This window comes from Trematomus bernacchii, unplaced genomic scaffold (assembly GCF_902827165.1).
Source record: "Trematomus bernacchii unplaced genomic scaffold, fTreBer1.1, whole genome shotgun sequence".
Lineage (NCBI taxonomy): Eukaryota > Metazoa > Chordata > Actinopteri > Perciformes > Nototheniidae > Trematomus > Trematomus bernacchii.
The window spans coordinates 118,640-133,297 of record NW_022987593.1 but is presented as its reverse complement, the minus strand read 5'-3'; the positions used below and the strand labels follow the sequence as shown (position 1 = coordinate 133,297).

Below are 14,658 nucleotides of genomic sequence, written 5' to 3'. Positions count from 1 at the left end.
TCCAACAAGGAGGAAACAGGGAAGATTGTTTTACTTTGATTAAACAAGCCCCTTCCAACGAACAGCTGTTGTTAAAATGGGTCAGATCTCCGCTTCTGATGTAATGAAACACATAACGTCTCTGAGCTGCCCTAACTCTTCTCCAGTAAAGGTCAGGAGAGTTCACAACCAGCATCCCTTCACCCTTCTCTGTTTTTCCCAGCAAAACCTGATAAGTTCAAGTGTATTCCAATATACCTGTCTTCATTACAAGTTATTGTAACTTGAATGTATATTTATGTATAGATAAAAGAGTATTGATGAATATAAAAATAAGTAAAAATAAAAATGTATTTGTTAAAAAAATATTTTGAATCCAAAAATGCCACAAGATGTTATTCAGACTCAACAGTGCAGATGAACATCTTGAATATGACTTCGTATGAAACCACTCTCTGCATCTGTCTGCAAACAATGGCCCTGTTGCAAAGTGTAAAATAGTAGATCTTATCTGATCTAACAGTTATGATGCGTTCACTGATTAATTCCACCAACACCTTCAGCAGGTCACTATCTGCAGCTTCAGTCTGTCTGCATGCTGAGTGAGTGAGGGGATGTTTGTCACTGTGGGTTTCCTGTAAAGCTTACTTTGAATTGTCTCAGACCACTGGTGAAGGGTGGGGGCCGATAGCCATTTCAGATAAAAACAGGAAATTGTCCGGAAATAAAAGTTGCGTCTTGTTGCAGAGCTTAAAACACCATTGTGAAGTTTTACCGATTAATTTCAGTCAAAAATGTGAACTAGAAGTTTAAATGTATTTAATAACAACAAACAGGAAATACAATTACACATGGAGGTTGATCTGCACATCTGATCAAGTGTAACTTGTTATTGGAGTTGTGGAAAGAAATAAAACAAACTGAAACAAAAAAGTCAAATTTGGAAAGAATGAAAAGATGTATTAGTATACATTTCTTTCATGAATGAGTTTGGATACACTATGTTGTGGTTAATGCCAATAACAGAAGTCATAAATAATAATAATTATATAATGTATTCTCAATTGTTAATGTTATTATTATGGTCTCTATTATGGATCTGCTATTCAAGCGATAATATTTAGTTGGAAAACAAAATATATCAAATAGGACGTAATATTTTTGATAATGTTACATAGGATATAAATGAATGCTGATTTAATTGATTTAATTGTATCTGAAATATTTAAACCCCTTCTAAAGAAATGTGTTGTTGTTATTATGATGTGAAGGTCCAGCTGCTTAGGTGAATCAGTTTAAAACCAAGATGGCACGTTGTGTCTTGTTCAGGCTGTTCAGGACAGCTTGGTGTCTTCCTCATCCAGCAGTTTTTTGTTTTATTACTTCATCTACATCTCCACTAGAGGTCAGAAGAGTTTCACATGCAACCGGTGTGGCTAACAGATTACTCCATCAGCATTTCACCAGCCCTTTCTCTATGTACATTTCTCAAGTGCTACCAAGTAGACCAGGGGTACTCAAACTTTTTTATTAAAGGTCCACTTGTGAACTTTATACAAGGTCACTGGTCCGGATCAATGCCAGTAAAGTCACCCCCCCGGAGCGGAGCGACAAAACTGAAATAAAGAAAAAATGTCTTACGGCGCTCTATGCATGGGGCCCCCTTGAGGGGTTTTCCCAACATGCCGTTGCAGTAAATTAAAGGGTGTTTCATGTTGTCGTTGCTGTGGACCTTCTTAATCTACCTTCTTTGGGGGCCCCCTTCTGGTCCAAGCACTTGCCTGCCTTGTAATACACACATTCAATACATACATACAGTATGATGGCTTGAACTAGTGGGAGAAATGGCACTGTTTGTCTGTAACCAATGCCTTGAACCTCTGCAAAAAAGGCATTAGAAAGTCAAGGTAAACTTGCGGTCTGCAATGCGTGTCACGCTCGCGCACACAAGTAAATATATATGCACGTTCATTCTCACAATGCGTCAGACACAAGACGCGCGTACACAATGATGTACATTAATTTATCAGAATCAGATTTTTTTTTTTTTTTTTTAATAATGGGACACAGGGTTCGGTCCGGATTGATTTGCAGTTCGGTCCGGATCCGGACCTTGGTCCGGAGTTTGAGAAGCCCTGAAGTAGACCAACTCGGTGGCACCGGAATAAACCAGGTTGTACAGGTATTACATCGAAATAATGTAAAAAAAAACAACAACAACAACAACAAAAGTAGGGGGATGCTTGGTGATTTTAGAGTGTGGGGAAGTTGAGCCACTCCTTGTTTTTTTTTTTTTTTAAAGATTACTACTCAACTCGCTGTGATGAAGACAGCCCAGTGGAATAATTGGTAAATCCATTTAAATCTATTTTAAAAAAGCAGTTCAAATTGATTTAATTATGTTTAGGGAATCAGTTTGAAAGAAACTTAGAAATGAATTTGTGCATTCATGCTTAATAGAGTAGGCCCCTCAACAAGGACAGAAAGTGGCCCAACTCACCACGCTCTCCCCATACAGTGAATGAGACCAGAACCTTTCCTGTTGTCATTGGTGTGTGCTTGTTCCTTTTTAAGCAATATCTTTGATCTAAACTTCAGTTCACTCACACTGCACTTAACACTATCACTGCAGTCGCATGAGGGGATGTTTTTCACTGTGAGTTTCCTGTGAGGCTAGTTTATTACAAGGTGTTACCTACACAATGTGGTTGAGGTTGGCTTGACTGTCATTGCTGTCTTGTAACTTCTAGTGAAAGGTCCATCCTTATTTATTTGAAATCTCCTTAAAAAACAAAAATACATGTTATTCTCTGTAGCAGAATGAGCCCCAAAATAACACATATTTTGATTTGTATCAGACTCTACTGGAGGAGGGTTGGGATTGATGGGTAACTTGAGATAAAAACAGGAAATAGCCCGAATACATCAAGCATGTCTTGTCACACACAAACAGCCATCTTGGCCATTATAAAATGTTACAGTTATATTTCTTCAGATTCAGTGTTAAGAGTGAATCTGAAGCTGAATTGTAATCAACACAAACACAGGTTTTTTGTCTCAAGGTTTATTTTTATTATATATCAAATAAGTGGTGTCAGGAAATAAGAAATATAGTTAAGTACTACTTTTCAAAAATGGGGACAATGAGTGGCTATAACTATTCCGGCAAAATAGCACATACAATTTGATGTGTTTGTTCTCTTGTTTAAAGTGTTTACATCCTAGAAGTGTTGATGGCAGAATAGGTGACAGAACTCTGGGTTGTCTTCTTCTTTGGTCTCTGTGACGCCGGACGTATTTCTACTGCGGCATAACACACATCTTCATCCTTAAATGTAAAATGTGTTGTTTAGAATAATGATCATGTTCAGATTTATTGTCATGATAACTTATATCTTACTGTTACACCTACCTGATTTTGTCTTGTTTGAGGTGTTTGCTGATCAGTTTGAGGTTCTTCAGGGAAGAAATGAATAATTAAGTAATTATCACAGATATTTCTGATATCAAAAGCTAATCTTAAAAAGTAAGATAAACATTAGTTACCTTCTTTCTTACAGAGGTGATACACCAGGAGAGAGGAGAGGAGAGAGGACAGAGCAGCAACAGCTGGACACAGAGAGAACAGCAGCATCCAGCACACACCATTGCAGTCTTGTGGAGTCTCCTGGTGATCAGGCTCACTGGAGTCTAAAACAGCTGAATTAAACGCCACAATGTTTGTTTTTTATTTTTATGAAAATAGTTTTATAACTCAGTGTAATACATGTTAAATTAAAAACTTAGAACCCAGATATGTCCAAGAATTAAATAGAATGGAGTTTTGGAGAACTCAACTTCAATAAGCCTAAAGAAAAATGACATTGGCATTACCTTTGAGCAAAGACCAATGCACAGGTTTCACCCTGTCAGGACTCTCTCATTTGTGTCTGAAGTTTATCAGATTTTTTGCTAATTCCACCATTATATGCGACATCTAACATTGTTTGAGCCTTTCCTCTCATATTTTTCTAACCCAACCATAAAAAAACGCATAGATAATCCTCAATTCCCTTTTAAGGGTGACTAACATGTACATATACATGTGCCCCAAAAATGGGGTTGAATTGTTTTTGAAAAAGTCTATACACTATTCCACTTCAAGTTGGGTTTGTTGATGCAAATGTCTTTCATGTACAAAATGTGTTGTACGTGTGCTGTTGAATGGAATAATTTATATTATTTTTAGATCATCAATGATATAAGTGCACTCATAACTCTGATTACATTCACTGCAATCAACCATAGATCAAAACAAGAACAGCATACTTACTGAATTGGATCTTTGTTGAGATGTTGCCATATTTGTAAAGTTGTCTGCGAGTAATGTGCTCTTCTTTCTCCACCTTCAACTGTTCAGTTCCACAGTAGTAGAGCCCTTCATCGGTCTCAGTGATGTTAATGATCAGCAGGTCATAGGTATCAGAGGAAAAGTTTCTCACAAAGTGGAAACGAGGGAGAGGATTCAGTATGTGATCAGCGGTAGAGGATTTTGTCCATCCATTTTTATCAAGGACGAGAGAAGGCTGGTTCTCATGAGAGCAGTTCCTGTACCACACGATGTATACTCCGGTTGATAACTTGCAGTCACAGTAGAGACTGATGTTTTCTCCTGGTCTGACTGTCATCTCCAACTCTGATCCAGAGGTCCAACCATGACTGAAAGATACAACTCCTGGAAAACAAACACAATAGGCTCAGTGTAACAGGGTTTCACATTACAGCAGGGGCAGATTCCTCCTCCTAAAAACATAAAGAGAAGGTAAATACCAATTCTTTCCAAATGGATTTGTAATTAATAAATCAAAAATAATTACCCAAGAGAACATAAATGAAAACGTGCAACCCGTCCATGTGTGATGATGACCAAGAGTTAGAGCAAAGCGAAACAGTGTCATGTCCTACGCAGACTTTTCCATTAAAGGAAGTATAGATGGTGATTGGCAGGTTGAGTGGAACATTTTTTTCTGATCTTGTTTTCTATTGGTTTGATGTGATCACTAGAGGGGATATAGTCCTAAAAAGGATTAACCTCAGCGTCTAACTGAGATGTAGCCATTTACACGATAAATTACAGCCTAAAAAAACTTGCAGTAGTACCTTACACAAAGGACTTACACTGTATATTTGAATATTTCAGAGTTATAGACTTGGACATAATGATGCACAATTGCTACAAGTTGAACATCCTCCAATAGGACTAAAGTAAAGGATCAAATGCATGTCTTTACTGTGTACAGTAACAAAAGACTGCCTCATTTGTTACTATACTGTAACTTCTAACAGAGGGCATGGATCCCTATGCTTTCTCCCTGCTTAAATAAAATAAACGCGTCAAATGGATCATATTAAGTAGATCCTGCTCTAAGAAATGTGTTGAATCCCCAATTAACCCCTTTCATTTAATGGACCAGGAATCGAGACTATATTTTGTTTATTCTGCAAAGTTCACAATTTGGACATGTTTCATCATCAGACCTCAACAATATGTACAATACAGGAGCGTTGAATTCGTAAAAACAACTTAAGTGTGTAGCCCAGAGTGTGCAGAGACCTTGCACATAAGCTGTGATCTGCTTGGCTACCACTGTTGTTCTGTTCTTATGGAAACACTCTGCTCGCCTTCCATAATGTCACCTGGTCAAAGAGTAAAGTAATCATCATAGCTGCTGCTTTGGCTACAGCTAATAGGAATAAAAGCACAAAAAATCATCGGCTCACAGATCGTGTTATTAATTAAAGAAAATGTAGGCTCATATTTGAATATAAATACTATACCAACCAGCAATGTGTATAGGTTGGTGCAGTGTTACAAGTTTGTTTTGAGCTGGCTTAGCTGAGAGTTGGACAGTTATTGACTGCTGGAAGATATACAACTGCTAATGTCTTCACTCATTTAACCATGACTGTGGTTTTCTAAACCTTTTGTTTAATACAAAGGGCTGTATGCTATTTCAGCTAACGGCTTGGTTTTATAGTTCAACGGGCCACTAGTGTACATCTTCAGTATGACTGCATAGGCTCTGCAGTCCTTTGAAGGTCTGTATGTCTGTTTGAGCTTCCTGCTCATGTGCTGATGACATTCACTTGCTCACATACAATAATAAGAGGGATGTTTTGGATTGACTGTTGTTGCACCTTAAATGTTCCACATTAATAGATTTTGTAATCAGTTCCCAGAGCTTGAGACGGCCCAGTGTGAAAGTGGCCAACTCGAGGTATGGATTGTGAGTGATTATTATGTGAGGTTTCAATTTTCTGCTCTAAATACAAAAATCTGATCATTTTAAACGCTGCCATCCCAAAAGCAGTTTCATGTCGATTTAAACTTGCGAATTTCTGAATTTCAAACATTGTCCAACAATGAGGAAGCAGAAAACACACTTTTTAAGATATATTTAACAAGCCCCTTGAAAAGAACAGCTTTTGCTGAAATGGGTCGGATCGGCCCCTACTTTGTTGAGCTCATAGGATTTGATTTCTTTTTAAATCCCTTATAATAATTGGCACCTTCTTGAGTTCTTGAGTAGATAAAGGGGTAATAACATCATTGGGGTCATAAGGTGGGCACCGTCTTTCCTCAGTGTTTCGTTGATAGGCCCACAACATCTCCAGAGGGCTCAACGGTTTCACCTGGCGTCCCAGGTGAGCCCCCCCCACACCGCTTTTACCCCTTCTACTACTTTGCAGCCCAGATGGAATCTCTCCTTTTCAGCCACAGCCAGTTGCTACTTTGGTCAGCTGCTTCTCCCAGTGACTTGATGGCCTGTCGGAGTGCCTGCCCTCGGACCCCCATGCTTTGAAGAAGCCTAGTGGTTTATCTGGCTACAAAGCCTCTGCAGCCGTCCTCCACTGGGAGAACCTGTGTTTTCCATCCCAGAATTGGAGGGATGAAACCCTCTTTAATGGTCACACATGCAGAGCATACAGCACACACAGTGACATTTGTTCTCTGCTTTTTACCCATCCTAGTACTGGGAGCAGTGATCAAATCTGGCCTGAGATTGGTTGTGATGATCTCTGCCCGGTAGGTGAGCTTCTGATCTAGGTCAACTTGCATATCCCAGCTAATGTAATGTAACACATAACTTCTCTTTTCTGCCCTAACCCTTCTCCAGTAGAAGTCAGAAAAGTTTCACCTGTAGCCGGTGAGGCTAAAGTTCACAATCAGCATCCCCTCATCCTTCTCTGTTTTTCCAAGCATAACCTGTTTTGCAATATTCCCAGCCTCATTATTTCAATGGAATGTAGGTGTGCATAAAGATAAATCAAGACTTGATAACTATGAGTTACCTTTGAATAAGTCAAAGGTAATTAAGTGAAAATACTATTTTGCAACAAAAATCTTCCATCCGAAAATGCCACAAGATGTTATTCAGACTCAACAATGCAGATAAACATCATATCTTAAATATGACGTTGTATGAAACCACACTCTGCATCTGTCTGCAAACGATGGCCCTGTTGCAAAGTGCAACCAGAGCTCGTCTTATTTCATCTCACAGTTATGATGTGGTCACTGATATGACAGATTCAAAAATAAACTGTACTTCTAAACATAGCTGAGGTTGATGAAGTTATACATACATAACAACATCTAAGAAACTGACCTCTGACTTCAAGATTGTGGAGACTTTTATCATGTGAACAAAATCTACCACTTTTCAAAATAAACTTAAACATTGATCAAAAAACTAAACTCAATTCCACCAACACCTTCAGCAGGTCACTATCTGCAGCTTCAGTCTGTCTGCATGCTGAGCGAGTGAGGGGATGTTTGTCACTGTGGGTTTCCTGTAAAGCTTACTTTGAATTGTGTCAGACCACTGGTGAAGGGTACGTGGGGGCTGAAAACAGCTTTGGTGTCTTGTTGCAGAGATGGAATCATAAACGCCATTATGGAATGTAACTAATCGATTTCAGTCAAAGATGTGGACTGAAAGATGAACTGTACAACAACTCACATTTAAAATGCTTATTACAAAAGTATAAAAAAGTTAGGCATTGAGGCTCCACTGTTACACTCTACAAGACATTTTTACAAAGAGTGCTTATTAAATAACAGAATCACCAGAGCCTACAGGTGGATGCTGGGGCAGAAAAGCAGCAGTGGTGCAGAAGTAGAGCAGAGAGAGATGGCAAGTCTGGCAGCTTAAAAAGAGCACCAGATTTAGGAGAACGTGTTTGGTTGGTGGTGAGTGCAGGCACGTCATGTTCATGTGTCATTGTAGCTCAAGTTGATGGCCTGAACTAGGTCGCAGGCTTCACTCACTCACTCACTCACTCACTCACTCACTCACTCACTCACTCACTCACTCACTCACTCACTCACTCACTCACTCACTCACTCACTCACTCACTCACTCACTCACTTACTGCCATTGTTATGTTCTGTCAAAGGGAAATAATTTAACAGAAAAAGGAAATAAATATCAGTAGGTGTTTATGTTTTTGTTAATATCACATTAGATGTAAACTAAAGTAATGCTGATTTGATTGTTTTATTTTCATTTTGGAAATGTGTTATTGTAAGTGTAATTATGATGTAAAGTTCCAGCTGCTTTAGTGAATCCGTTTAAAACCTTGACAGCACATTGCGTCTTGTTCAGGCTCTTTGGGACAGCTTGGTGTCTTCCTCATCCAGCGCTCTTTTGGTTTATTACTTCACATCTTACTCCATCAGCATTCCCCCCCCCCCCCCCTCACTCTGTGTACGCTTTTCAAGTGCTATCAAGTACAGCAACTCGATTAAGCCATGTTATACAGGTTTATTTAAATAATCTTTGAGGAACAATAATGTAAAAACAACAGCAACAAATACAACTAAATAATAAAACTAAAGACAACATTGGTGGCCACACATGTAAGCAGACATTTTTTATTTGAACAGTTGGCAATTTTACTTGTGGAATAGCTGGGACAGCAATTACATTTACATATTTGTTGCCATTCAAATTGATTTTATTATTTTTAGGTATTCTTTTGTCTGAACAATTACAGACACATTTGAATAACCCTTGCACAAAAGTTATTGTTACCATCTACCATGCTGTACTACTGTAGCTAGCTTTTTTAAGTGGTGTCAGGAAATTAGAAATGGAGTAATTTAGAGAGTAATATAGAGAACTTTGCAACGTATGAACTTGGAAAAATTAAAAACTACTACAAATGGGGCGAAGCCTGCAGCTAGTTCAGGCAGTCGACTCAAGAACCAATGAATTCAAACGTGACGTGCCTCGTCCCTCTTACAACCCACTAAACACATTCTCCTAAACCTGCCGCTCTATATAACTCAGATCTATCTGTCTCTGCCTCGCTAATGCTGCTGCTGCCTTTACATTGCTGCCTGCACCTGTAGGCTCGCCTGCAATGTTCTCTGTAAGTCTGTGGAGTGATGAGGCCCGAGCCAAGAAGCCAAACTCAAAGTATGCTGCTTCTAATAAACAAATCAAAGAAAAACATGAGTTTTCTGACTGAAATGTATTTTATGCACATTTTCTTACACCTCAGTCATATATTCTGCTTTGTGCTGTTGTTCAAACTCTTTACATCCTAGAAGTGTTGATGGCAGAATAGGTGACAGAACTCTGGGTTGTCGTCCTCTTTGGTCGATGTGACGCCGGGCGAATTTCCAGTGCAGCAAAGCACACATCTTGATCCTTAAATATGACATTTGTTGTTTAGAATTATAATCATTTTCAGATGTATTGTCATGATAATTGTATTTTACTGTTTCACCTACCTGATTTTGTCTTGTTTGAGGTGTTTGCTGATCAGTTTGAGGTTCTTTAGCTGCATAATTCAATACTTCATCATTACAGCATGGTACACTCACACAGTATCAAGAGAAGAGAATCATTGTCAATGAATTATCACAGATATGTCTGACATTACAAGTTAAACTTTAAAAGTGAGATAAACATTAGTTACCTTCTTTCTTACAGAGGTGGTACACCAGGAGAGAGGAGAGGAGAGAGGACAGAGCAGCAACAGCTGGACACAGAGAGAACAGCAGCATCCAGCACACACCATTGCAGTCTCGCATTACACCACAGTTTTGTGAAGTCTCATTGTGATCAGGCTCACTGGAGTCTAAAACAAAAAGTTTTGTCGATTAGCTTAATTCAGGGGTGTCCACATTTGGCCCCCGGGCCATTTTGAATCAGCCCTCAGCTAATTCAACAAATATAATGCAGTATGGCCCTCAAATGAAACTTGTGCTTGTCTTGTATTGTACTTCTTTTAACTCATTCCAGCAAATGCAATGTATGAATCAATATTGCTTGAGCCTGAAATAGAATCATCCCAAAGCTCACCATGCACAAAAATAAAGAATAAATACATATGGATGAAACATGCAGCCCCAGAATTAAGGAAATTATTTGTAACAATGTTTACAGTATTTCAGTACTGTACCATGCACATTAAGTCAATTGATTCCATACACTTCACTCACATATATATCTTGCAGGTACAAAACTGGAACAGCACACTTACTTAATCGGATTCTTGTTGAGACGTTGCCATTTGTGTAAAGATGTCTGCGAATAATTTGTTTTTCACTCTCCACATAAAACGTTTCAGTTCCACAGTAGTAGAGCCCTTCATCGGTCTCAGTGGTGTTAATGATCAGCAGGTCATAGGACTCAGAGGAAAAGTTTCTCACAAAGTGGAAACGAGGGAGAGGATTAAGTGCGCGTTCAATGTTTGTGGTTAGTGTCCATACATTTTTAAGGACGAGAGAAGGCTGGTTCTCATGAGAGCAGTTCCTGTACCACACGATGTATACTCCGGTTGATAACTTGCAGTCACAGTAGAGACTGATGTTTTCTCCTGGTCTGACTGTCATCTCCAACTCTGATCCAGAGGTCCAACCATGACTGAAAGATACAACTCCTGGAAAACAAACACAATAGGCTCAGTGTAACAGGGTTTCACATTACAGCAGGGGCAGATTCCTCCTCCTAAAAACATAAAGAGAAGGTAAATACCAATTCTTTCCAAATGGATTTGTAATTAATAAATCAAAAATAATTACCCAAGAGAACATATATGAAAATGTGCAGCCTGTCCATGTGTGATGAAGACCAAGAGTTAGAGCAAAGCGAAACAGTGTCATGTCCTACGCAGACTTTTCCATTAAAGGAAGTATAGATGGTGATTGGCAGGTTGAGTGGAACATTTTTTTCTGATCTTGTTTTCTATTGGTTTGATGCGATCACTAGAGGAGATATAGTCCTAAAAAGGATTAACCTCAGCGTCTAACTGAGATGTAGCCATTTACACGATAGATTACAGCCTAAAAAAACTTGAGTAGTACCTCACACAAAGGACTTACACTGTATATTTGAATATTTCAGAGTTATAGACTTGGACATAATGATGCACAATTGCTACAAGTTGAACATCCTCCAATAGGACTAAAGTAAAGGATCAAATGCATGTCTTTACTGTGTACAGTAACAAAAGACTGCCTCATTTGTTACTATACTGTAACTTCTAACAGAGGGCATGGATCCCTATGCTTTTTCCCTGCTTAAATAAAATAAACGCGTCAAATGGATCATATTAAGTAGATCCTGCTCTAAGAAATGTGTTGAATCCCCAATTAACCCCTTTAACTTAATGGACCAGGAATCAAGACTTTATTTTGTTTATTCTTCAAAGTTCACAATTTGGACATGTTTCATCATCAGACCTCAACAATATGTACAATACAGGAGCGTTGAATTCGTAACAACAACTTAAGTGTGTAGCCCAGAGTGTGCAGAGACCTTGCACATAAGCTGTGATCTGCTTGGCTACCACTGTTGTTCTGTTCTTATGGAAACACTCTGCTCGCCTTCCATAATGTCACCTGGTCAAAGAGTAAAGTAATCATCATACTGTAGCTGCTGCTTTGGCTACAGCTAATAGGAATAAAAGCACACAAAATCATCGGCTCACAGATCGTGTTATTAATTAAAGAAAATGTAGGCTCATATTTGAATATAAATACTATACCAACCAGCAATGTGTATAGGTTTGGTGCAGTGTTACAAGTTTGTTTTGAGCTGGCTTAGCTGAGAGTTGGACAGTTATTGACTGCTGGAAGATATACAACTGCTAATGTCTTCACTCATTTAACCATGACTGTGGTTTTCTAAACCTTTTGTTTAATACAAAGGGCTGTATGCTATTTCAGCTAACGGCTTGGTTTTATAGTTCAACGGGCCACTAGTGTACATCTTCAGTATGACTGCATAGGCTCTGCAGTCCTTTGAAGGTCTGTATGTCTGTTTGAGCTTCCTCATGTGCTGATGACATTCACTTGCTCACATACAATAATAAGAGGGATGTTTTGGATTGACTGTTGTTGCACCTTAAATGTTCCACATTAATAGATTTTGTAATCAGTTCCCAGAGCTTGAGACGGTCCAGTGTGAAAGTGGCCAACTCGAGGTATGGATTGTGAGTGATTATTATGTGAGGTTTCAATTTTCTGCTCTAAATACAAAAATCTGATCATTTTAAACGCTGCCATCCCAAAAGCAGTTTCATGTCGATTTAAACTTGCGAATTTCTGAATTTCAAACATTGTCCAACAATGAGGAAGCAGAAAACACACTTTTTAAGATATATTTAACAAGCCCCTTGAAAAGAACAGCTTTTGCTGAAATGGGTCGGATCGGCCCCTACTTTGTTGAGCTCATAGGATTTGATTTCTTTTTAAATCCCTTATAATAATTGGCACCTTCTTGAGTTCTTGAGTAGATAAAGGGGTAATAACATCATTGGGGTCATAAGGTGGGCACCGTCTTTCCTCAGTGTTTCGTTGATAGGCCCACAACATCTCCAGAGGGCTCAACGGTTTCACCTGGCGTCCCAGGTGAGCCCCCCCACACCGCTTTTACCCCTTCTACTACTTTGCAGCCCAGATGGAATCTCTCCTTTTCAGCCACAGCCAGTTGCTACTTTGGTCAGCTGCTTCTCCCAGTGACTTGATGGCCTGTCGGAGTGCCTGCCCTCGGACCCCCATGCTTTGAAGAAGCCTAGTGGTTTATCTGGCTACAAAGCCTCTGCAGCCGTCCTCCACTGGGAGAACCTGTGTTTTCCATCCCAGAATTGGAGGGAAACCCTCTTTAATGGTCACACATGCAGAGCACACAGCACACACAGTGACATTTGTTCTCTGCTTTTTACCCATCCTAGTACTGGGAGCAGTGATCAAATCTGGCCTGAGATTGGTTGTGATGATCTCTGCCCGGTAGGTGAGCTTCTGATCTAGGTCAACTTGCATATCCCAGCTAATGTAGTATAACACATAACTTCTCTTTTCTGCCCTAACCCTTCTCCAGTAGAAGTCAGAAAAGTTTCACCTGCAGCCGGTGAGGCTAAAGTTCACAATCAGCATCCCCTCATCCTTCTCTGTTTTTCCAAGCATAACCTGTTTTGCAATATTCCCAGCCTCATTATTTCAATGTACTGTAGGTGTGTATAAAGATAAATCAAGACTTGATAACTATGAGTTACCTTTGAATAAGTCAAAGGTAATTAAGTGAAAATACTATTTTGCAACAAAAATCTTCCATCCGAAAATGCCACAAGATGTTATTCAGACTCAACAATGCAGATAAACATCATATCTTAAATATGACGTTGTATGAAACCACACTCTGCATCTGTCTGCAAACGATGGCCCTGTTGCAAAGTGCAACCAGAGCTCGTCTTATTTGATCTCACAGTTATGATGTGGTCACTGATATGACAGATTCAAAAATAAACTGTACTTCTAAACATAGCTGAGGTTGATGAAGTTATACATAAATAACAACATCTAAGAAACTGACCTCTGACTTCAAGATTGTGGAGACTTTTATCATGTGAACAAAATCTACCACTTTTCAGAATAAACTTAAACATTGATCAAAAAACTAAACTCAATTCCACCAACACCTTCAGCAGGTCACTATCTGCAGCTTCAGTCTGTCTGCATGCTGAGCGAGTGAGGGGATGTTTGTCACTGTGGGTTTCCTGTAAAGCTTACTTTGAATTGTGTCAGACCACTGGTGAAGGGTACGTGGGGGCTGAAAACAGCTTTGGTGTCTTGTTGCAGAGATGGAATCATAAACGCCATTATGGAATGTAACTGATTTCAGTCAAAGATGTGGACTGAAAGATGAACTGTACAACAACTCACATTTAAAATGCTTATTACAAAAGTATAAAAAAGTTAGGCATTGAGGCTCCACTATTATCACTCTACAAGACATTTTTACAAAGAGTGCTTATTAAATAACAGAATCGCCAGAGCCAACAGGTGGATGCTGGAGCAGAAAAGCAGCAGTGGTGCAGAAGTAGAGCAGAGAGAGATGGCAAGTCTGGCAGCTTACAAAGAGCACCAGATTTAGGAGAACGTGTTTGGTTGGTGGTGAGTGCAGGCACGTCATGTTCATGTATCATTGTAGCTCAGGTTGATGGCCTGAACTAGGTCGCAGGCTTCACTCACTCACTCACTCACTCACTCACTTACTCACTCACTCACTCACTCACTCACTCACTCACTCACTCACTCACTCACTCACTCACTCACTCACTCACTCACTCACTCACTCACTCACTCACTCACTCACTCACTCACTCACTCACTCACTCACTCAC

At 39.4% G+C, this 14,658-nt stretch overlaps 1 protein-coding gene and 1 long non-coding RNA gene across 2 annotated transcripts; both read right to left on the bottom strand.

The window, feature by feature from the left end:
* Positions 1-3,078: 3,078 nt before the first annotated feature.
* On the bottom strand, positions 3,079-4,745 carry LOC117481629. The gene is made up of 4 exons (XM_034129402.1): positions 4,292-4,745; positions 3,526-3,678; positions 3,392-3,435; positions 3,079-3,307 (listed from the first exon to the last, which is right to left on the bottom strand). The coding sequence occupies exons 1-4, from the start codon at positions 4,644-4,646 to the stop codon at positions 3,194-3,196; spliced, it is 666 nt and encodes a 221-aa protein (XP_033985293.1). The 5' UTR covers positions 4,647-4,745; the 3' UTR covers positions 3,079-3,193.
* A 4,184-nt stretch (positions 4,746-8,929) lies between these two features.
* Positions 8,930-10,722, bottom strand: LOC117481631. The gene is made up of 4 exons (XR_004555790.1): positions 10,516-10,722; positions 9,949-10,110; positions 9,761-9,810; positions 8,930-9,677 (listed from the first exon to the last, which is right to left on the bottom strand). It is a non-coding gene; the product is annotated as an uncharacterized LOC117481631 (long non-coding RNA).
* Between the last annotated feature and the right edge of the window lie 3,936 nt (positions 10,723-14,658).

Excerpts from the sequence above, each read along its gene's own strand:
- LOC117481629 (XM_034129402.1), bottom strand. The coding sequence starts at position 4,646 with ATGACAGTCAGACCAGGAGAAAACATCAGTCTCTACTGTGACTGCAAG. Across the intron at positions 3,436-3,525 it reads TCACCTCTGTAAGAAAGAAG|AACCTCAAACTGATCAGCAA; the intron begins GTAACTAATGTT and ends TCTTCCCTGAAG. Across the intron at positions 3,308-3,391 it reads CTCAAACAAGACAAAATCAG|GATGAAGATGTGTGTTATGC; the intron begins GTAGGTGTAACA and ends TTTACATTTAAG.